The sequence below is a fragment of the Choloepus didactylus genome, chromosome 20 (genome assembly GCF_015220235.1).
Source record: "Choloepus didactylus isolate mChoDid1 chromosome 20, mChoDid1.pri, whole genome shotgun sequence".
Taxonomy (NCBI): domain Eukaryota; kingdom Metazoa; phylum Chordata; class Mammalia; order Pilosa; family Megalonychidae; genus Choloepus; species Choloepus didactylus.
The window spans coordinates 36,179,668-36,205,328 of NC_051326.1; the positions used below are offsets into that span (position 1 = coordinate 36,179,668).

The window sequence follows — 25,661 nt, forward strand, 5'->3', positions numbered from 1 at the left end:
TCATGGAAGTCATGTGATTATCACAGTGGCTAATCTTCACTGTTTGGAGTGTTTTCCATATACCCAGGCCTGCGCCCAAACAAGATGGATTTGATTTACCGTAGCCAGGGAAAACGCAGAAAGGAGGGTAGGTTTTTTCCTTTTCTTTTCTTTTTAACCATAGAAATAGCTTCCAAAATATCAATTTTAAATTACATGGCTTTTCTTTTCCTTTACTCCATGGCAGTCTCCAGATATGTTTACATACTTAGCAGGATCAAAAGCCAGAAAATATGCAGGTCCCCAAATACTATCAAGAATAAAAGACTACGGAAGAATTCTGGGGTGAAATGTTTACTTTAACAAAGCAAAACCAGAAGGAAGATTCCTTCAAGCAGTTTGACAACCTAGTGAAATTGTTTTGAGTCATACAATAATCAGTTATATAAAATTTCCTATTTGGTATTTAAGTCATTAATTTAATTTCCATTTACCTGACTTTTAGACCAAAAGGTATGATTTAAAAATATAATAGCTTCTAGAGAATAGAATTATGGTTTCAAAAGACAGCCCAATATTGGTTCTGGAGCCAGACTAACTAAATTCAAATTTCTTACTAGCTGTATGATGTTAGGCGAGTTACTATCCTCCTTGTGCTTCAATTTCTGTATCTGTAAAATGCATGTAACAATACATATGTAAATCACTTAGTGCCCAGAACATAGGAGGCCCTCAATATAAGTTAGTTATTGTCCTTATTCCAAATATGAGTAAACACCTGGACAATTAACCTTCCTGGTCATTTTCCCTGTTTACGCAGTTTTCTTTTACTCAACCCATTCCAACCACACTCTCTTACTGTCACTGCTGACTAAAGAGAACTAACATTTGATTCTGTTATTATACACACAACCATGCGTCACTACTAGAATAGAGAATTCTGCTCATAAATCACACTGGTACCTAGTTATTTGATCAAATATAGAAAAAAAGGGGGGGGGAATACACACCTAACTGCTGATGTAAAGTGATTACCCCAGGTGATTGGGATGGGGCAGGAGGGAGACTTGCATTTTACTTTACATATATCTGTATTTTGTTTGACTTCTTTATAATATTTCCTTTGTTTAAAAAACTGCTAAGTATCAATTAACATGATGAAAAAAATTGTTTTCAAATTAAAACCACCACTAACCAGGTACAGTTCAAAGTGTGTTTCTATACATCATATGTACTACATGCAGTTCCCTTGCTAAGGACCTGATGGGACAAAATGACTACAGCTGCCAATTATCTCCTCTCAATGAATGAAAAATGAAGAGGGAACCTCAAATTGCATTAGGAACACATGCAGAGATTCCAAACATCAGCTTTTTAAAAGTAAGTCACTCCTCTCTCGACCAGATGGCAAGCAACATTCCAACAAAAACCACATATCTAAAACAAGTGTAGAATGTTTATTGTACATCCCTTTCCAAAGCAGCTGCTTAAAAGAATGTAGTCCTGCAGCAGTAAGGAAATCAAACTGTATGTCCTACTAATGAAATCTTTTCCTTAGCTGATCACTACACAGATTCCAACACCAGCAGATGCCAGCTGCTGCATAAATACTATTTTCCAACGTCTTCTGAAGGCTAGTAGTTACTCAAATAGATTTTTAAAAGAAAATGAATGCAAAATATTGTAATTAATAGAAGATTATTATAATTAGAGGTTCTATTCTTTCCTTTTATGCAGGGAACAAAGTGACTGTGACTGTTGCAAAAAACACAAAGTGCCTTCCTTTGGTTGCTTATTAATCCACCCAGAGGTTATACTGATTTATATATTAAAGACCCTGCCCTTAGCACTCTTCCAATTCGAGCACTCACCTAAAGTCTCTTGAGCAATTACTATAGCTCTGCTCATTATCTCATTTCAGAAAATACAGTAAATCAAAAGAGAAAGGACAACCGAAGGATATTTTCACCTTCTCAAACACATCAAAATTTAAAACTAGGTTCCCTTTATCCCTCTTTAAGATAGGTAAGTGAAATTTTATTTTACGAAAAAGGAGAGGGCAGAAGGAGAATTTGTTTGCAAGATCTACTCCTCGGATCCCTCTGTGGTAAGTCCTCAAAGGAAAAAAAAAAAAAAAGAAAAGAAAAATTAACTTCTGCTTACTTATCCACTTAAAGATAATTCTTCCACTTTGAAAGCAATATATGATTTTAAACCCTATCAGCTCGATGCTTCCCTCTCCTACCAGACCAGTGATGGCTCCACATTATCACTCTACCTTCCAAAAGCTACTGCTGGTCAGTATGTCAACAGTATCAATGGTGCCCATCAGCATTTTTTCAAAATCCTTTTTTTTTTTTTAAATTGTACAAACAGCATAACACAAATACAAAAAATACAGGTTTGTCAACTTACCATTCTCGGAAAAAAACAGTGAAACACTGACTGACATCAAAGCCTGACAAATTAATGCTAGTTTCTGATCTGTAAGAATGCAATGGGCTGCTCTCTATATACTATTCCGTGAGTATAAACAACCTCATAAAACTTATTTTACAAGGTTTCCAACTTGTGTTCTGAATGAGGTTACCGAATTAACATTACCAGCATAGACCTACACACTTTATAATATCTAAAGCACTTTCACAAGTTATAATATTTTAAGGAAATGAACAATCTCACTCTTGAAATAAACCTGGAAAATTACTCCAATTAAGCATCATGCTTAAATCTTCTGTGTAGATCCTTATAAATCACCTTAAGATTAGTAAAATGGGAAAAAATTCAATTTTACAGAATCAGAAACTGAGGTTTAGTTGAGTAAAGTGGTCTAATATTGAAACATGAAGATTGATTTATTTACAATGTCAAGAATAAATTCTTCCAGAAGAAAACGATATTGTTACTTGGAAGGAAAACGGTTTCAAATATACTGGCAAATGGGTGTTTTATTTATGATATCCCTTTATTTATGAAATAAACATATACAGTTTAAAAATTCATGTAAATCCAAATTTCGTATCAAACTATTTTCTTCCTAATCATTAAGAAAAAGCCATAAGGCGCATAATGGCTCCTCCCCCCACTCCCTGCCCCCACCAAATCCAAGGACTATTTAAAAACTTGGGTGAGAAGGAAGCTATGGTCCATTCCCAGCCACACTGAGTGTTATGACACTCCACAACACTGCACCTGTCTGGATTTATAAGCCCCCCTCCCCCAGCAATTCATGCATCTTAATAAAGTTTGAATATCTTTCTCAAAGAAAACCCCCCACTAGCCTCTAAATCAGAGAAAGAGGCCTCCTCTGGCTTTCTTCTTGGTTACTACTTTTAGGCAGTTGAACACTGGGCAAAATCTGGCACCACTGGCAGCAAGATGTTACTACTGGCAGAGGAATGGATTCCAGCTGCTCCACTGACAGCCACTTTTAGCATGGCCAAGGCAAAGATATGATGGAGAAGAGAAAAGGAACTACCAAAGTGTACACTTAATGTGTACCAGATACTATACCAAACCTTGTCACAACCCCACCAGGGAACTATAATTCCCATTGCACAATGAGGAAACTAAGACTCTGGGAACTGGGTAACTTGTTCTAAAGTCCCAGCTTATGGCACCGAGAAACTAAAAAAACGCATTATCTGCAAGGTTACAGGAATATCTAATGAAGCCCCACCATAATTCCAACTTGTTAAAAACTGTGAAGTTAGGTGAAACGGATTGTGTAACTCACATCTAAGAATCCAGCTACAAAAATTCTTGCTTATCCAATAGCAAACGTGTAGATTTACCTATTGCATAACCTTCATTACAGCCTATTTTCAAAAACACTTAATTTCCTTAGTTTAAGAGTTGCCTATACCCAGTCAAACTTCAAAAAAACAAATTGCCTTCATTTTGATCAGAATAACATTGGGTCAACTAAAAAAGGGAGTTTTAAAACCTGACATGATAAAGAAAAGAGCCTGGGCTAATAAACCCCTCCAAAGGTACTGCCCAACTGTAAGGCCCTCTCTGAGACAGAAAGCCTGAAGGCTGAGGTTCTTCTTAACTACAACTCAACAGAACTGATTCCATATTTTGTTTTATAAGAGGTGAGTGATAATTACAGCACAAAAAGTAGAGTGCAGAGCAATACTGGCTGAGTGGGAGTCATATCTTCCAATCAACAGGCAGAAGCAGCAGGCATCCATCTGATGAACACTATTAAGAATGAAATTACTGAAAACAGATCACAAATATACATTCCAGTCAAAATAGCAATTTCACATGCTCAGTGATGAATTAGTCTACTATAGTGTAATCATTTTAAAATTTATCACAGCTCTGGGATTGACCTGAAGCAACCACAAGGACTGGTAATATTAAACTTTGAAATTTACAGATGAACAAAAAAATTAATGTACTGAAAATGGATTACTTCATTAAATACTCTCGTTTATATGATGTATGAAAGGGCACAATCTGAATCCCAACCAAAAAGGAACTTATTAAAATATACATTATTGAAGTTGAGAAAAAAGGACACAAATTACTCTAACGATGGAAAAATCTCAAAGAACACCATACCAAATTTTTAAGTCCAAACATCTGAGGAGTTAAAAATAAGGGGGAGGTTGGAAGAGAGAGAACTTGGATCAAACGGAAAACGTCTAGGTTTACTGGCACTTGGGCTCTAAATAGGACTTATGAAAGCTATCACAAAGCACTTAAAGAAAATTGCTAAAGTATCAACTGAACTCTACTTCCTTCTTTAATTTTTCAGTTTCTGGTTGGTGTGGGTTCTGTCTGAGCCCTAAAGCAGTCTATTTGCTCAAAGAAAAGAACATAGATCTAGAGAAGACCCACTCTAAAGATGACAGTTGGAATCCAAGTTGACAGATGCCTCATTTATAAAAAGCAAGCAACTGATTATTAACTTACTTGTTCCTACTGGGTAATACCTAGACTTTAGGAACCACACAAAGAAAATAGATTTACAAAAAGTTCTACACACTTTCAGTTCATCTAACATTTCAGAAGCAAGAGATTAAAAACCATCTGAGCCAACCAGACCCTGGGGTAACTGTCACAAGCAAAAATCTACCAAATTGGCTAAGACTGTTTTCAAAGTACCACTAGAATTAAATATTTCCTTGGTGGTAAGTTAATACACATACATACCCACAGGTGTATTTATATTTGCATAATACAGCCTTGTTCTTCTCCCTCAAAAGTCTGGTTAAATTCTACCCTCTGGTTGAAGCTTGACTCAGGTTTCATCAGAGACTCCCCTTTACTTTCATCTTTTAATGTACTCATGCCTCCATCATTCAGATGCACCTGGCTTAAGTTACCCTATATTAACAAGGTATAATGCGTTAATGTATGTTTATTTGTTCATCCAAACAGACAGTGGACCCTACTGCATACAAGTTACTTTGCAGGAAATGAAGCTGAATCAGACATAAGAGTCTGCCCTTAAGGAGTTAATAAGGTAGAAGACAAAATTATCAATCATCAAGATTAAAAAAATAAAAGAACTAAGTGTCTCAAGTGCTTTGCCTGAGAGTATAAAGTCAAAAGAGTGGCTATTTGGACAGAAGCACCAAGACCAAGACCAGCTTTCAAAGAGGCCATGAAGAATGGTTAGAATTTGAATAAAAAGCAATGGAAAGAACTGTGTAAGGTTAGGGTTTCTCAACCTCAGCACAGAGACAGTTTGGGCCAGATAATTCATCATTTTGTGGTGCTGTCCTATGCATTACAGGATGTTCAGCAGCATCCCTGGCCCCTACCAGATATCAGGAGCACCCCTGCAGTTGTGACAACCAAAAAAGTCTTCAGACATTGCCAAATGTCCCCCAGGAGGTGGTAGGGGGATAGGGAGGATGACACAAAATCACGCCTGGTTGAGAACCACTGGTACAGGTGAAAGAAACAGCACATACAAAGGCATGGAGACAAAATAATACAAGGTATGAGAAAGGTTTGGTTGAAATACAGTGTTAAAAATTTTCTATAAAAGCTGGGGCTAGAAAGTAATAAAGGAATGAAAGATGGGGCCATAAAAGTATTCTGGAAGCACAGGGCTTCATAGTTTTGGTTTAAAAGTTTTGGGGTATATTCTGTGAACAAAGATGAACCAGTGAAGGTGTTTGATCTGGTATTAAAAGGTTCAGAGCACTAAAATTTGTCAATAATGTTGTCTGAAGCTGATGTAAAAACTGTATTTCAAAAGACATCTCTTCCTAAATTTATTCTTGAATACAGATTAGTCTGCTTTTAATGCAAGTATTTATCAATTGTGTAAATAGGTTACAAAGTGACTACAGTTTTCTCCCTTGTTCCACTTACAATGAGAACAATTATTTACTAGATAAATATTTATAACTGCTACATTTTATTTGGGGAATTTACTTTTGAATACATAAACAAGGTACTTTATATGTATAGAAAGAGGAATGGATAATATATATGTATTATATATAATTAAAATTTGTCCAGCTGGACCTTATCAATGCTGGGTACAAAATGCTGGTGATTAACATCTAACATTTATTGGGCACTCAGTATATATACATGAAGCAGTATTCTGAGACTTTACATGTATTAACTCTTCCTTCTCAAAACAAACCTATGAGGTAATAATATCCTCTATAAAGCTGTTCCTGACTTTCTACCCAAAATTAACACTCTTTTACATATGAGAAAACTGAGGTACAGAGATGTTAAATAACTTGCCCAAGTTAACAAAGGGAAAGTGGCAGTGCACTCAGGTTCCAGAAAGCATGCTTTCAAGGGGCCATGCTCCACTACCTCTCACAGCCTTCCTTATTAAGTAAGTGGCAAGCCTCAGCACCCCAGCTCAAGCTGTAGGAAGGAGAATTTGGAAAAGCACTCTTTTATTTAAAAAGACCCTATTTTACTGGAGTACTTCCAGATTTAATAACACTGGGTTTGTATTTTTCACGCCTGTCATTAGGGGTATGACTGTGTGGTGTATACAGAAGGGATCAACTTTAAAATAATATTTATGGATAACACAATTGAGACTGGTCCCCAGATGGACAGTTTGGCTGGAACAGGCATGTCTTGAACTCAATGGGCCAAGCTATGGGGATATATTTAGTATTGGTTGTTTTTTTAAAATTCAGTTTTATTGAGATATATTCACATACTATACAATCACTGTGTACAATCAACTGTTCACATTAGCACCATATGGTGCATTCATCACCCCAATCTATTTCTGAACATTTTCCTTACACCAGAAAGAATAAAAATAATAATAAATAAAAGTAAAAAGAACACCCAAATCTTTCCCTCATCCCACCCTATTTTTCATTTAGTTTTTGTCCCCATTTTTCTACTCATCCATCCACGTACTGGATAAAGGGAGTGTGATCCACAAGGTTTTCACAATCACACTGTCACCCCTTGTAAGCTACCTATATAATCATCTTCAAGAGTCAAGGCTACTGGGTTGGAGTTTGATAGTTTCAGGTATTTAATTCTAGCTATTCCAAGTATTGGTTTGTTTTTTAAATTGGCAACAGAGCTGGGTAAGGAAGAGAAAGAAATTTTATTTGTTCATTTGTTTGTGTGTTTTGTTTAAGCCGTAAATAGGGCTAGGAAGAAATGCAGATATCTGGAGGGTTTGTTTATCGGATTTTAAAAAAATTACTATTCAAGGTTATATCTTGTTAATCAAGATTAACTAAAATATGAGGTTAAGCAATTCATTTTTAATTTTGTTTTGAGAAGTCCTAAGATCTGTGTTGATTTATATTACTGTAAGACCTCAAATTAAGATTTTTGGAGAGTACACCCAAGTAGAAAACTGAAAGGCTTATGAATAAGGTTTTTAAACACAGTATAAGCAATATAACATTTGTGGCAGTATTAGGTTTTGGAAGCAATGTAACAGTGTTTATTTTGAGCAAGCTCAGGCAGGGCCAACCGGTGACTTGATACAATAGGGAAGTCAGGACTGTTTGCAGTCTGGGCAATATCCCCTGGATACAACAGATGGAATACTGTGAGGAAACAGAGAAAGGCTAAGCCAGTACTGGAAAATATAAGTAAATATAATTAAAGTATACTTGATAATATAAGCAAAATTATATTAATAACATCAACAGCCAAAAAATTTTATCTCATATAGCATCTATTTGACTTATGCTACCATATAGATTCTGTTTAAGGTTTCAGTGTACAGTCTTTATTCTAATTATAATTACAGTTTTATCTCTCAAGCACCAATAGTCTGAAATGATATTAATTACCTATTAGCTAAAGAGATCACAGATTTTGGCTTCTTAAGAAAATACAAGAATCCTCATCTTAGACCTCCAGGTATCAACCTGTGACGGTAAGTCGAGGAACCGTGATGATTAAATAGTCTCTAAATAAATATATACATTTACTACTTTAACGTTCTAGTAATCTACTTTTTTAAAGCCAATTAAGAATGCCAGAAAATGTAACCTGAATAATATTCAGAATTAACAAGTATTTTTAAATAGTTTATCCTTAAAAACTTCAATACTAGAGTTGCAGGTCTCCACTGTTAGTTTTATGCATTTTTATAAGAACTTATAAAACATGTTTTGCTTAAGACATTTTAGTTTCAGTTTTATATTTTTCATCTTTAGATATTTTAATACCCTTAATAAGGAATTTTCAGATCATTTTAGTCCATCCCCAGAGGTGATTAACACACAAACCAAACAGAAAATCCAGCAAGTTACAAGTACATAAAGTTGGGGTGTGAATTTCCAAATTTAGTATGTTTTTTGAAGATACATATTTGATGGTGTGTACAATTCACAGAAGAGATACAAGGAGTCACTTCTGGGGGTGGTAACTTAGGGGTTAGGGTATAATAAGATCCTCCAATTTGAGATACAGTTTTGTCAAAGTTAGATCAGCTACAATCACAAAATAAAGATCCCAAGCTGTCCTAAACTATGATTTTTTAAGATGTGAAACACTAAAAAGGATTAAGTATGGGGCCACAATATACTTTTTATTTAGTCTACAAAAGTCAGTTTCATCTCAATTAAATTTCATCTGGAGAAGAAAAGTTATTTAAAAATCTACTTGTATCAATGTGCCAAGACCCCAAAAATAAAATAAAATGTTAAAAAAATTCTACTTATTTTGTTTCAATATATTTTAACTTAGTATATTTAGTAAGGATCACAACTAAAATGATTAAAGTTGGTAATAATTTTTAAAAGCTAATTTAAGCTGACCAGTTAAAATAGGGGGTCAGCTAAGAATGGTTTCACAATTTTAAAGAGGACTATGTAACAGAGGCCTTATGTGGCCCACAAATCCTATAATATTTCTTTGCAAAAAAAACTGGCTGGTCCTTGAATTAAAATATAAATTAAAATTTTGAAAAGAAATTACCTCTTCTATGCTTACAGCAATAGCATTTTACTTACATATATACCACCACCATCATCATCTCTTAGTCTGGAGGGTACATGCTCTAAGCAAAGAATTATTTCTTTCTGTGTCTCTATTCACCAAATTAAAGCTCCCTCTTCCATAATGTAAAGCCCCTGCCCAGGCAGAGACTACCCTTGATCTGAGGATGGTCATACGGCTAATTCTTGAGAAAAGAATGTGAGGAGAAGTGATATGTGTTACTTCCAAGCCAAAGCTTTTAAGAAGCAGTTATGTTTTCTCCATATTCTCTTTCCTTTCACTGGCTAGATTCTGAGGATATGTCAAAGCCACCACCAGTCATCAGCCAGTAGACAATACTCACAGGAAATACATTTCTACTGTGTTAAGCCACTGAAATTTTTATTTCAGTTACTGAGGAAAAAAAATGTAACAGCCACTGAACATACACGTAAATTTGCTGGCTTTCACATTTAAATAACTTTACTTAGTTTGGAAGTTCTCCCAATAATCCTTAAAAAAAAAAAAAAAAAAAACTAAGAAAACAGATTGTTTATATTGCTGAAACAGTCTGTTTATTCTATCCATCAGTTTTTTTCTTGACAACAGGCTACTGTTACTTTTTTTTTTCTGTTTACTGTATGCCCAGAAGAATTTTAATTTAAAATCTCACTATTAACCACATTTCACATGAGCCAAAATTTAAAGCCACTCTTGCTCTATATAAGTAGCTCAAATGCTGATGTAGTACTAAGACATTATCATTCTATCCAATGACTATGTTACAGGAGCAGAAATTTAAAAGTGAATTAAAACAGCCCCCCACCCTGCCATATTTCGTTATTATATTCAAGGGCCAACAAAGCATAAGAAGAGTAACAAATTTCCTTAACCTTGAAAGAATGTAGAATCTCTAAAACTAGAACTTCCCCAAAATTAGAACCTTGACATTTTCAAGAGCTGCAACTTGACACCCCAGATTCAAAAACATGTCAACTATGCTACAATGTATTTTCTGTAGCATGGCTTCCTTCACACATCATTGGCAAAAATGAGAATGACAACAACTTAATGGGGAATGGTGATTCATAAGTGATTTTTCCCAACATGTTAATGTTTTTGAAGCTATCAAGGACAAGATTTACCACAAATAATGTGATAGATTAGCAAAAAAAAAAAAAAATGAAGACTTTAAGAAAAACACTGAAAATCTTACCAAAGTACCTTCCTTCTATGCAGGCAGTAGATGACTCGTTCAGTAGCTTTCAATATCCACCATGCCTTCCACTACATAAACCTACCTAGCAACGCTGCGGGTGCAGATGAAGGCTATACCCTGGATCAGAGCTTTAACTTTGGTGAAATTGGTCTCTAGTAGAAGTGAGTATCAACAAGCATCTACATATAAAAGAAGAAAAACCATGTCCCAGGATAAAATAAAGCCTATAAAGAATCATCTGACTATGATGCTGGGTGCAAATGTCAATGGAAAGTTAACCACGCTGGTGTTTCTGTTGGTGCTGCTGTCACAAAATTTACATAGTTTTAAGTAATTCAGCCCTAATCCCATTTTTTCCCCTACAGCTCTGCTGTTTTCAGTGTGTGATTTTACAGAATGAGAAGTTTTTCAGGAATGCATACATCACATTACACAAGATGTAAGTGTACCACTATTTGAGATAGTGAGTTGTAAGTACCATGCAATAAGCTAAATGACACACTCCCGCCTCATAGGATCCCCTTCAAAATCTCGTAACATGTCTGATAAATATCACCTCATTTAATCATAAAAGCCTTAAGAGGTACACATCAACCCCTTCCCCCAAAATGACTTCATCTCAAAAACTACTTTAAAAATATTATGTGGTCCTTTCAAATACTGGAAACTCCAAAGATAGTCCACAAATGCTACAACCCTATTCTAATTCTTTTTAATTTTCCCAATTTACAATGTAATTGCTTGTTAACTTCAGCTTCCTTTTGACAACTTTTGTTCAATCTGCAAACCGAGTAATGAGTTCTTTATGTAGCCTCCAATCCAAAGGCATACCATCACTCACTAGGTCTAACCCAAAACACTTGCAATTCCTTAAATTTTGAATATATAATTTCTTTACTAAAAAAAGGTAATTTTTTCCTTCAGAGACAGCTTTGATGAAAACTGCTTAACAGAAAGCAAAATGACAGTGTCCTCAATATAAAGGGCTATTTATAACAATTTAGTTGAACACTCAAAAGCTGCATTCCTCATGACCAAGCAAAATGACAAACTTGGAATTCTACTCATTTTGATCCAGAATCATAAATTAGCACAGCATTCAACCCTGGGCACCACACATCCCCACACACCACGTGTCTCACTTCCTCCAGCCATTTCCTCTCCTAGCATTTCTGACCCTGAGGTTCCCTGTTACAAAGTTCATCGATTACCACACCACTGCCCGCAGCACATTCCTAGATGGAGCTCAAAGGGATGAGTTCATTATTTTGTTGCTTGCAGATTTTAGATGACCCACTGTAATATCTTAGCATTCCATGCCCTAGCTATCTCTCCCAAGAATATATCAAGCAAACTATGGTTCCACCATTTTTCTTCACTGCCCCCTCTATTGCTGTCTCTAATGATACCCATGTAATACCTATTAGGTCACTTCTCTTTCATTCACCAATTTCTTTTTAAGGAATCCTATTCTTGGCACCAACTTCAATAAACAGAACATTTCTGAAAATTTGAGACACTAAAATCACTCTGGATTAAACATCAATTTTCCCAACGAAATAAAATGCCTCTAATCTGGCACTTCTGAGCACCAACAGTGTTAACTCGTACTCATAATAATGACCTTGAAGGACTTCAAGCTTCCAAAGAAGCGTGTGAATAGGAGGAATATTCAATTATATTTGATACAGTTTTAATGTTAAGTGTCTACAGCCTTCTAAATTTTAAGCATAGTATATGGCAACAACACCTATTTGATTAATTCACACTTTTCTCCAACCCATTCTAGCTAAGAGTAAGATTCAATTCAAAGATTCTTTAAATACTGGTGCTTCATTAAAATCACCTGCAAATCTGATAAACATAGTGCTTAAATTTACAAAAAATCAAAACAAAACAAAACACCTTCCCATACTCCTTGAGAACTACCACTATAAATATTAGCAGACATCAGCCTACACAGATATGGTTGTCATCTCTGTGCACCGCTTGGGGAACTTTCTGAAAACATAGGCTTTAAAAATATATAAATAAAAATATATAGATTCTAAACCACACCCCAAGCCTACTGGATTATAATCTATTATGGTGGAACCCAAATATCTGACTCCCCAGGAGATTCCAAAGCACTGCCAAGGATTGGAAACAACCACCTTAATAACCTTAAGGATAGAGCTGCTGCTTTCAGTATTTCCAACAGGTCAACACTGAGCCAACATATGGGTACTACATTTAGGTACGACCTACAGGGATAAATGGTGGCCAAGAGGGTGCTGTCAACCCTACGTAGTCCTCCCTATAATGCGGAAATCACAGTATTGGAAGGTACATTTATTCTGAGAAAGGGATTGGGGTGAGGTACTGAAAATCATTTCAAAAGACACAGACTTAGGAGCACTACCTAGCTATTTGAAACATATTAGCCATTGCAATCAACTAAAAGAGTCATAAGCCTACTATTCTCTGCAGAGTTGAATATATTAGACTAGAAATGGAGGACTCGAAGAACTTCAGTCTGTACAAGAGGTGCCAGTAGTTCAAGAATACCATTCCTCCACTTAAAACAGGCCAGAAAGAATAAGTCCCAAGTAAAGCAAAGTAATTCTACCTGCCCATAGCTGAGTAACCAGGGCATTCAAGCAGGGAAAAGAACCTCCTGATCATTACATGGGAGCCTAATGTAGAAAACAGCACATATTTTGCCATCAGCAAGATCTGGCTCTAAAATGTTCCTCTACCATTTACCAGTTATTTAACAGGTTACTTAATAACTCTAAACCCATTTCTTCATTTGCAAAATGAGCATGAAAAACTTGTGAAAATTAAATGAGACAATATAGGTAAAAAGAAAAAGTATTTCAATATAGTTTCTTCTCCTCTTCTTAGTAACTTCTCTATGCCACTGCCACTCTCCTCTTAGTCATACACTCTATTCTGTTACCATGATATATACTATTAGCACTTACCTCATTTTACTGTGATAATTACATACATGTTCTCTCAAAAACTAGGCAAAGAACTAGGGAACAAACGGAGATTCCTTGTTGCTCGAAAACTAGCATAAAACTTAAAACTCAACCATTTACTGACAACCCATTTTGACCCACCAGTGCCTAGATTCAGAAAAACTTCTCTGGGACAGATTCTGTTTACTCAGGCACTGATTCCAGTACAGCAGAGGTTCTCAACCTTTAAGGAAGGCTTCTTTAAAATACAAATCCCACTGCTCACCAACCATTCAGTAATTCAGGAAGAGATTGTCAACGGACTCTGAAAACATTAGGTTAAAGGTTGTTAGGAAATAGGACATTCACACCTTGCCAAAGTGTTACCCCAGGAGTTACTCAGTAATTGCAAAGGAAAAAAGATACTCTTACAGAGAAATCTGGCAGTCACAACTTTCACCAAGATCGAAAACTTAGGAAAACCACTAATGTAAGGAACCTGGTTTCGTGTGCCTGATGATAAGATGCACATATGAAGCAGAAAGCACTACTTTTGACAAAAATATTTAGACTGAATATAATCAAGCCCCTAGATCCGACTTCAAGTTTAATAGAATCACAGAGGACAAACAACACCTGGATGAAACAATTCTGCAATCTAGAATATGTAACACACAAGAGAATTGACCTGGACTCTGGCACCAAGTCAACAACATCCGTGAAGAGGAGAAAAAAGTAAGGATATTGTGCTAGATTTTTTAAAAAAACATAAATACAATGATGAACCTGGATAAATTCCTGTTTGGAAGGGGGGAAAAAAAACATAAAAGAAATTCTTTAGAACAACTGGGCAAATTTCAATATGAAACAGATATTAGATGATTTTATGGAGTTGTTAATTTTCTTAGGTGCGATAATGGTACTGTAGTTATGTAGAATTATTCTAATTATTTAGCATTTGAGGTGAAATATTTAGACTTGAAACATAATATATATGCGTAAAAAAAATACACAGACACACACAAACAGATAAAACTATGTTAACAATTACTGAATCCAGGTGGATGGTAACAGGTGTTCTTTATAATAATCTTTCTCCTTCTCTATATGCTTACAAACTCCCTGTGCCAGTCTGAATGTATTATGTCCCCCAGAAAAAGCCATATTCTTGGATGCAATCTTGTGGGGCAGACGTTTTAGTGCTGATTAGACTGGAATCCTTTGAGTGTTTCCACAGAGATGTGACCCACCCAACTGTGGGTGATGACTCTAATTGGATAATTTCCATGAGATGTTACCCCACCCATTCAGGGTAGGTTTAAATTAAATCACTGGAGCCATATAAATGAGCTGACAAACAGAAGGAACTCAGTGCAGCTATGAGTGACATTTTAAAGAGCAACTGAGAGTGACATTTTGAAGAGGAGCTACAGCCAAGAAGGACACTTTGAAGAATGCACAGAAGCTAAGAGAGTAGCTGCAGATGAGAGACAGTTTGAAGACCGCTGCTGAAAGCAGACTTACTCTGGAGAAGATAAGAGAGGACAAAACACCCCAAGAGCAACTAAGGAGTGACATTTTTGAGGACCTGCAGCCTAGAGAGGAACGTCCTGGGAGAAAGCCATTTTGAAACCAGAACTTTGGAGCAGATTCCAGCCACGTGCCTTCCCAGCTAACAGATTTTCTGGATGCCACTGGCCATCCTCCAGTGAAGGTACCCGATTGGTGATGTGTTGCCTTGGACACTTTGTGGCTGTGTAACCAAATACATTCCTATTTATAAAAGCCAATCCATTTCTGGTGTTTTGCATTCTGGCAGCATTAGCAAACTAGAACACTCCCGTAATAAAAACTGAGCAAAAAATAAACATTCCCTGGCCCAACTCCCTGAGAGTCTATTCTGTAGGTCTGCAGTAAGGACCATGAGTCAGCATTTTTAAAAGCTCTGGGGGATATTATAAGACTGAGGGTTCTCTGACCACACTTTAAGAAACACAGCTAAAGGGAGAAGGAAGAGTGTGACTGTCTGGAAGGGCTTAGTTTCTCAATTCCCCCTGCCAGCTCCATTACATTGGCAGACTTCCCTTTCATAAGGCTTCTAACGCCACAGATTTAATATCTTCCTCATCTTTGCTATCTTTCCTCATTTGTCCAGTGTATTTAAGATGGACTGAAACATGGGCATTACGGTGAAAGAGAAAATTTGTTTTATGTACTTATGATTGCTGGAGAGTAACTGGCCAGCATAAACAATACGTAACAATTCTACCTCACTTCCAAGAGTCCTGTGAAGAAAACTTTTGTGTATACTTTTCTGTGAACTGAATATTCAAATTTCTTCCTAGAAATGAGTAATGAGCATATAGCCCATGCTCCATAAATTGATGACCAAGATAAAACAGAAATAACTTCCCCCCCAAAGACAAAATTATTGCATTTACAACAAAAATTTCTTTAAAACCACTTGTTCGATACTTCTATAAAAGGGATACACAAGAGGAAACATTTTGTTGGCAATATGCAAAATACCTTGGGGTACTGTGGTTTTAGGTTCACTAAGATAATGCAATATACCAAGATCTGAGAAAAATCTAAGGTTGAATTTTAGGTAGATATGTATTAATGTCACTGTAACAATATACACTGAATCCTTCAAGCAAATTCCATCTTTCCACAACATTCAACATATTAAAGCCAAAAAAGAACCTTAGCTGTAATCTAACAGCAACAATAAAAATTCAATTCAGATTTCAGAAAACAGTTCAAGCATCAAGGGAGCTACCAATTAAAAAAAAAAAATGTACAAACAGCACTAACTTTTCAAATTTAAAGAGCACATATCAAACAATAAACTGCAGTAGGTGATTTTGAGGTTCTTCCCCAACAAAGAAATTAAGCTTGCCAAACAATTCAGGAAAACTCCAAAATATATGGCTTAAACAGAATAAAATGTATCAAAGATATATGCAATGCTTTAGCTTAATCTAACAATAAATTTAAAAGATTATTACAAAAAAAGATCACTTTACAATATAGTTTAATTTCAGCTGAAATTACAAATTCACAATATTAGCTGATTTACGAGCATATCAAAAACTCAGGAAGTCTAATCTGCTATAAATTTTACAATGGAGCAGTGAGGTTAAAAAAAAAAAAAGTAATTAAAAAAAAAAAGCCCCTATAGGGTATCAAAGCCACTAAAAATAAGATTTCTAAGTAATAAACTAAAATAAACATACTAGGACTTAGAACTCTGCCTTTCAAATAGTTTCTGGGAAACTCATACACTTGTTCTAAAAATAATTTTAACTGTTCAAAACGGAGGCTGAAATTCCTTAGCATTCCTATCTTCAGAGTGCTAATACCTATAGCGTAACGGACTTTTTTAAACCAAATTTTAATTTAACCCCTTATTTGGTAAATATAATATGAAGAAATTGAGGTCAGAAGTGTTTATTACTTGCCTAATTATAAACATATTATAACTTGCAGGGCATGGTAAATAAACCTAATTTCTTTACTCCAATGTTTCCTTTTACACCATGCTGCCCTTTGCCTTTTTTAAAAAAATATGTGCAATAATGGTAAATAATGGATTGTCATCATGCAACAGTCAAAAGTCACTGAACTTTTAAAATTAGACTAAATTTTTATTATTTTTTTTTTAAGAAAAGTTTTAACTCTTTCCAAGTCAAATAAGAAACACAGAATTTCTGACTAGAAGAAACTAGGTAAATAGAACATCATAGGGAGTAAACTAAATTTTTAGCCACAAACTGCTGTAAAGCAAAATATCCCATGGTGAAATGGCAATGTTTGCACTGATGATTTCTTTTTGCATCTCCCATAATCTTTCCAACAGTGCAGAATTTACCCATTGCATAAAGCTGACTCATTGATCTTATCGACAAAGTGTGCAACATCAAAGCAAATGATGTTAAAAGATGGACATGAACTATTTGTGATTTTGGACATGTGCTTATTAGATATCAGGAATGTTGGACTTCCGTAATAGAGATTTTGATGTTTTGTTTATGGATCATTCCAGAAATACTATGTTTCATGACCACTTGTGATTTTACCCCACATCTTATCATTTATTCATCATCTTCCCTTGAATATTCACCATAAAAGGCAAGTTTTTACTGTTTTTGTCCACTCAAAAATGTGAAATGAAATAATCTTTAGAGAAGCTCTCTTCATATTCACTCTCCTTTAAAAAGCGTATCTTTCAATTTAACTCTTCTACTCTTACAGCTAATCATGTGTTTTCATGATTTTTTAGGTGTCAGAGGGAGAGAGGGATTAAGCAGATGAGTCATGTTCATGTTGTTAAATGTATTAATTGTTGCCTTGATGATATTAAAGGTCTTGTCCATCGCAAAATTAAAAGATCATTTTCTTACATTTTTTTTCTAGTCTTTTCAGAAATCTTTAACCTTTCTAGAATTTTTTTTTTTGTTTATTAAAGGTAGAGATCTAGGTAATCAACTGCCCCAATATCATTTACCTATTAAATAATCCTTTCTCCAGTCACTGATTAGTAATGCTACCTTTTATAAACTAAATTCCCATATATGTATTAGTTTATTTTTCTGGACTCTTTATTCTACTTCACTACCTATTTGCTCGTTCCCCTGCCAGTGCCACATTGTTTTAATTACTGCCACTTTATAATGGATTTGGTTTCTGATACGGTGAGTCTCAAAAATTATCTTTTTCAAAATTTTTTGGCTACTCAAACATATGTACTTTTCTCAGCTAAATTTTCACCGTCAAAAAATCCCATTGAGTTTCTTTCTAACCAGAAATCCATTAAGTTTATGGATTAAAATGCAAAAAAAAGATCATTTTTACAATATTGGGATTGCCACCCCGGGGCCCACATGAATTAATTTCCTTACTGAAAGGTAACATTTACATTCTGAAATAACAAAATCTTCAAGCTAGAGGGGAATTACAGATCACTTAGTCCAGCCTCTCCTTTAATTATTTATCTCAAGCCTTCTTAAGGGAATCATTTCAACATTAAACGGAATCACTACACTTTTTTACATGCAACTTAATCATAAAATGTTATTTGTATCACATAAAAGGCAAAGACGGAAACTACATTTATCAAAGACTGCCTTGCATTTGAAGATTCTTTTAGAAGGAGATCCATACTTGGGCTCAACAAAATAAAAGCGCTAATAAGAACATACACGTGATCACTCCAAGAACTTTTATACACTCATGTTTCCAAGGTAAAGTTGTTTGGTTATGGTGGTGTTCAGGAACCAAACCTCACAATATATTATTTCTTTCCCAATAGCTCCTTCATATTTATTAAGAACACAAATCCATCAATCTCTAAATAAAGTACGCTTGAAACCTCGTTCTAAAAGTGTTCCTCAACCTTGCCTGCCCATCTGATCACCTGTGGAGCTTCTAAAAATCCAATTGCTTAGGCTTCACCCCAGGATTATTCTTCAGCAAGCCCAGCAGCACTCTTTGGCTTTTCTAGTTTTTACAACTGGAACACAGTAGAGCCTATTCCCAGACAGAGTTGAGAGCCACTATTCTAAAATATTCAACATGAACAAAGTCCCATAATACAGTGAGTATCCCTACATATGGGGAGGAGGGGAGGAATAATTTTTTTAAAATAGCACCTTCGAGAACAGCAACATTTGCTAATTATATGCAGAGTTGTATAATCTGTATTATACCAAAGTCTCTAGAAACAGAGAAAATAAATAAATAACAAACAAATAAATAGATGGTGATGACTGTGGCAAATTGATGTCAGATGAAATTTTAAAGAACTGTTGCTTCGTGACAGAAGAGAAATGCTAACACACTAAGCACTCTCCTAAGGTAGCATAAAATCAAAGAAAGGACAATATACTGGAGAAAAGAAACTTAGAACAACAAAATATGCACACTAAATGAAATAGTTCCTAATGTCAAACCCTCCAAGAAACTGATCTCACTTTCTAGTAACAACACACTTTTCTAAACTGAAGCCTGGTGTGACTCATGTTCCTGATGTGAACTACCTGCAATCCCTGGGGAAAGCACCTGAAAAATAGAGCACATAAAGCTAGACTACTACATTTTAAGTAATTAGTGAGGGTAAAATACGCATCAAATAGCCCTTAAACATACACTATTCTGCCGCAAAAGGAGGTTCCAGAGACCAAATCATTCTACAGACAACTATTCTTCCATGCTCCAATTTTGGCCCTGTCAAAAATATTTTTTTACATCTGTGTAATCATTTGTTGAAAGAGAAGTTAAATATTTGCCATCTTGACAGAAAAGGCAACACATACAAAAAGTGCATATCAAAAGTGCAAGGGAAACTAAATTTTCTAAAATAAGCACTGTGCTTTTTCCAAGCAGGAGTCAAATAATTTTACATTATCAAGAAAAAAAGAAAAAGCATGTGAAAAGACAGGTATTCATGATTTCATCAATCAGTTTTGACAATGTACAACTTCACTGGCATCTTTTCTTAGAAACGTGGCCAAAATCAATGTGGCCAAAATCAAATGATATAAATCCTAGACCTTAACCTTTATGTCATGTGACCATATGAAATAGCAAATTTTAAGGAGCATATATGATTAAGGGAACAACTATAACCCCAAAAGATCTGCAGTGAAAACTGAGATATGTGTATTTATACACACTGACAAGTAACTGTTTGCCAAGAGATTAAAACAAGAAAATCATAAAAACCTTTCTCCAAAACTTATACATGTGAATGACTTCAACACAAACAACATGCCTAGCAGGCATTCAAAGAGCAGGCTTGCTCTTGAGTATTTCAAGCAAAATCAGTACACTATATTAAAAAAAATTCCTTGGCAGTACAGCTGTATTAGTTATATTGGAAGAAATAACCTAGCTGAATTGGTATGTCTTTTTTAATTCTTTAAATACTTGAACTTTATGAAATACTGAGAAATACAATCTCATCTTGAAAATATACAACAAAAAAATCAGACCACAGTAAAATCACAGCATTTAAAAAAAAATACACATATACCACTGCAGATATTGAAAGTTAAGTGACGATCAGGAAAAATAATATATTACACTATTAAAACAACCATAAAAGGCTAAATTTAAGTACACTTAAAACATACTTCAGTTTGTCCCAACATTTCTACCTTGCCCGAATATAATCAACGTTAAGATGAATGGGAAGGAAGTATTGTGCCTAAAAAATTTGTGAAACTCAACACCAATTTCATTATGTCCCAAAAGCTTACTACTAATAAATGTCTAGAATGGACTTCATTAGAAACAATTCTCTCAAGAATTTTAACCTAATACCAACATTTTTATTGGGCACACTTCTTGGAATTCTAAAACATGAAGATAGGTGATTTAGGTTTGTTCAGTAGAATCATAGTTATTAAATATGTGCTGTTAAATTTTCCTAAATATTTCAAAATCTCCCTCTTCCCCAGACTTTTTTCATCCCTCTTTCCCTTCATTCCTGTGCATCTTACCAGCCTACAGAGACTGAAAAAAGATTTCCTTAATACCAAAAACACTGCCTTTGATTCAGTACAGATTTGGGTTTTGGGGGGTGTTTTTAGATTTAGATTTCAAATTCAAAACATATTTCAAAATTTTATTTGAACTTAAGCTACACAGAAAATAGTGAAAGTTAACCTGATTGCCTTTTTAAAAAAATTGTATCCCCCCATTCTTATAAGTCTACCAGCAAAAAGAAAAAAAGGTGCTAGTTCAATCTAGAAACACTGGTAAACAATACTGGAAGGATCAGGAAAATCAAGAACCACAGACACTCCTCCTATTGCTGAAGCTGCATGTAAATCCAGTAAGACAAAGTTCTTGCATTCTTTTCATTATTTGACTTAATTCAATTCCACGCTTTCTGAAACATTTTTACCTAAAATTTTGAATGACTATCTGGATAAAGATTTCAAATGACAATGAGCTTTGTTTCAGTTAACCTGAAGTACTGCTGGGTTAACTGAATACCCAGTGCCTAAAATCTCCTACCAGGTGTGAGAGTCTGGGCAGTCTAGGCAAAATGTCTTCTCACAGAATCAATATACCTTTCCCTATGTAACTTATCTTCAGTAAGATTTCTTCTTGCAAATACTCTTACCTACAACTCAACGTTTCCAGAACACATAAAGCAGATTTAAGCTGGAAGGCAAAGATTCACTAAGGTTTTAATAGGATCATTTCCTTAGTTTGGCCACTTTAGTAGTAAGAGGGTCGGCAAGAACATCTGCAAGTGGTTTTGGAGGGATTCAACTGGCAGTAGGGAAATTTACTTAAGGGAAAGGGCTGCAAAGCCAAGTTCAGGTCTTTTCTAAGTAAAAATCACTTAAGCACTGGCCCAGCTACCAAAAGCAATGTTCCACCAGAGTAGGTGTCCATGTGGCTAATTAATTTTCTGGAAGTAAGAGTTAAAAAACAAACGCTCACACTCATCACATCACATACCATACAATTTTACCTGTCACTAAGAAAAGGACACTTTTAATCCAGAAAAAAAAGTCATTTTTCCTCCAAAGAGGGCAGCGGCTTACAGTCATTTGCAGGGGATGGGATTGCAAGAAAGGAGGGGATGGGACTGCAGGAAAGGAGGGGAGAGGGGTGTGGAATAAAGGAGCACTAAAAGGAGAAGCAGCCAGGGGTTTTTCCATAGGGCCCCACATAGGCCACTGCAGACAGAAAACGGGGGAAGAGCGGAAGATGTCTCACCGGGGCACAAAACCGAGTGCAAACTGGATAGAAGAAAGAAGGTTCCCCCCAGGACACGAGCTGGGGTGCAGAGAAAAGGCGCTAACGGCTGGTTACCTTGGGATATAGGGAACAGGGACAACCAGGATACAGCGAGATCTACAGAGATGCAGGGCTGAGAAAGGATGAGGCTGGGTCCACGCTAAGTGCGAACCAGGGATGAAGACGGAAAAACAGCCAGACTTGAGCCTCCCCGGGCCAAAAGGCGTGGCCAGGGATACAGATAAAACGATAGTCTTTTGCAGACGCCAAAAGAAGTGCAAGATAAATCCATCCTTCAAGACCCAAGAAAGACTCGTCTGAGGGAACAACCTCACAGGCACATCGAGGGCAGAGCGCTCTCTGGAGGGCTCCAGCCTCACCACGCGGGCCCCTCCGCAGGGCCCGCTCGCCAGGCCCCCGCCCCCACCCCCGCAGTGCTCTTACCTCCACACCTGCCCCATCTGCAGCAGGTGGATGACGGACTGCCAGATCCACACGGAGAGCCGGCACAGGCGCTGCGCGCCCGGCCCGCCGCGGACGTAGACGGCCCCCATCATGGGGGGACCTCGGCTGCTGAGTCCCTCCACGGCGCCCAGCCCGCCGCCCGTGTAGTCCTGCACGAACCAGCGGAAACTCAGGCTCTGCACCAGCAGCGACGGCACCAGCACGAAGAAGAGGGTCAGCCCAAAATAGCCGTAGTCCCCCTTGCGGTAGTAGTCGAGGGCCAGCCACAGGTCGGTGCCCACATCCCCGAAGAACACCAGCAGCGCCAGCACGATCCACAGGCAGTCGAGCCACGGCCGCTCCACCTGCGGCGGCGGCTCCTGGGGCCGCTCGGACGAAGGCGTCGGTTGGTGGGGCCCGGCGGCCGACGGCGGCTGCAGCGGCTGGTCCCCCCCGTCGGCGGCCGAGGCGGCGGCGCTGCGGCGCGGCTTTCTGCCCAGGAGGGAGCGCAGGCAGGCGGAGCGGCAGCCCCAGTAGCACGAGGAGGTGTTGCAGCAGTGGCAGATGTGGAGCGAGCTGCTCTCGCCGGGGTCGCTGCCGTCGCCGCCGCCGCAGCCACCTCCCCCGGGCTCCCCGTCCTCCTCGCCGCCGCTGCCCACCGCCTCGTCCAGGTTGTGCAGCTGGGCGAAGCCCACCCCCACGCCACCGCCATCGGATTTCGCCGCCATCTTGACTCTCTTCCCAGCTCCGGAGGTTGGGGGGGGGGAGGGACGGGTGGGGGGGGAGAAGGCAGGGAACGGGGAGGGGGGAAACGAATGGAGAGGAAGGGGGGCGGGGAGGAAGCGGGGGAGCAAACGAACGAGGGGGGAGTGGGCCAGGGAACCCCCTCCGCTTCCGGGTAGTTGGCGTCACTTCCGGGCGAGCCCCCCAATCGCACGCGCCCGCAGTTCCCTGGCCCTACCCTCCCGGCCAAGATGGCCGCCCTCCTGTGCCTCAGCTGCTGGGCGGGGAACCGGGGGGTTCTCCCCGCCAGGGCTCCCCTTCCCCTCTTCCGTTGACCCCGAAACCCATCAGGTTGACCCCTCGGCGTTTCAGAATTCCGCTGGGCCGAGTGGGGTGGTCCAAAGTGATCTCTGGAGGGGGCAGTGCCAGACGCTTTGGGGTCCCCTTCCTCAGCGTCGCAGCTCACAGCTTTCCTCTTGGAAAACGCCCCCTAACACCCTCCCGGCTGCTGACGGAGGGGCGGGGCCTCTGAGGGAAGGGGCGGAGCTAGCCCCAAGCAGGTGATTACGTGTCACTTCCGGGAGATAGGATGACCTCATTGTGTAGACACCCCCCCACACAATGGCTGTATCTCACCTCTTTGGCTGTTTCATTTCTTTTTTCCTTAAAAATTTCTTTTTCTTTTCTTATTTTGAGGCTCTTTAAAAATTACATGTCAGTTTAGATTCCCACAAACAACTTACTGATTCTCAATTCTATTGATTCCTCTCCTCCTCTTTTATCTCTCTTGACTCCCTGATCTTGTCACTGACCACTTTATCATCTTTTGTAATGAAGTTTCCACTGTTCCTTTAAGAAAACCGCAGGCAAAATCCAGTTAAAAATTAGCCTGATTGTGTCTTGAATGTTGGAGCAAGGATTGAATTGGCATATGGTGACCTTGACTATATTTTCTTCACTATTGAAATATATTTCTACCAACATTTTTTAAAGAATGTTATTTTAAAATTCCGTGACCTTAATTTGGAAAAGGCAGAACTAGCCAGGGTTTAAGCTACATCAATTACTTGTTCAGGCTATTTTAATGTGGGAAAATTACCTTTTAGAAATTTTTCTGGTGCTACAATTCTGTTGACAAACACGGCTTTAAATCAGTGAAAATATTATCCATGTGCTATATCATTAAAATATGTGCAGTGTACACTACTTAAACTTAGCTAACAATTTACAAAAGTGAAGCCACACTGAATGGATTTGAATTACAATGATCTTCCAGTGAAAATGTATTTGAAGCCACATGGAACAATCTTCATTTTCACAGTTGTAATCGATGAGAAGAAAGGCATGTTTTAAGTTAAAAAAGGAAAGAAAAAAAAAAAAACCCTCTGGATTTTCTCATTGACTTTCCTAGATTTTTGTATTCATTTCTGATTCTGTTGCTATTTCACCCATGAGTAAAATTTTCTAATAATGCCAGTAACCTTCTTTAGAATGTATGAGGGCAAATTAGGTAATATTTACATGGCATTGAGGTTCCATGAAGAAATGTTCCAGTGTTGTTATTTTGCTATATATAATATTTAATACTACAGTACCTAGTTAAGTTTTGGGAGTGACAGGGCAAGACCTGGAAACCACATTTTAGGACACAACTTTTAATTTGTACATATGCCAATGTGAAAGTACAAAGACTTTTGATAATGTACCCATAAAGTATTTTTACCTGAGTCAATCTGTGGAAAAAATCTACATACTGTACACTTTTATTTCATACTGTAGTTTAAGCCTCTTATTTCCTATGGTAGTAAAAACTATAGCCAGCAGATAAAGACAATTTCTGCATATTGATAGGATTCTATTTATTTTCTTTACTAAATTTGCATTAATGCCCCTTAGAAAGATGACATAAGCTAGAGGAGTAGTATTGCCCAGGTTTGGATCCCAGTTCCTCTAAAATAATGACTCTAAGTTAGATAGTTTACACCTTTTTAAACCTTACATAGTAGGAATAATAAAAGTGCCATCTTTGAAAGCTTACTGATAAGATAAAAAGTGATAATGCATTCAAAGCTTTTAACTTACCTGGAGGTAGTAAGCAACTAAAAAAAGAAAGGAAACTGCTACTGTTGTTGTTATATCTGTATAACAACATATATCTACTTAAGTTCTTTCATTGAGTAGATTTGGTT

The 25,661-nt window shown here is 37.4% G+C and overlaps 1 protein-coding gene across 1 annotated transcript in view; it reads right to left on the reverse strand.

The window, feature by feature from the left end:
• The window catches only part of XKR6 (XK related 6), a 330,466-nt gene extending 306,488 nt beyond the window's left edge, over positions 1–23,978 (reverse strand). Inside the window, exon 1 of the mRNA XM_037812652.1 lies at positions 22,750–23,978. Coding sequence (XP_037668580.1) covers positions 22,750–23,477 — 728 coding nt within the window. The 5' untranslated portion in view covers positions 23,478–23,978. The remainder of the gene's footprint in view (positions 1–22,749) is intronic.
• Positions 23,979–25,661: the final 1,683 nt, after the last annotated feature.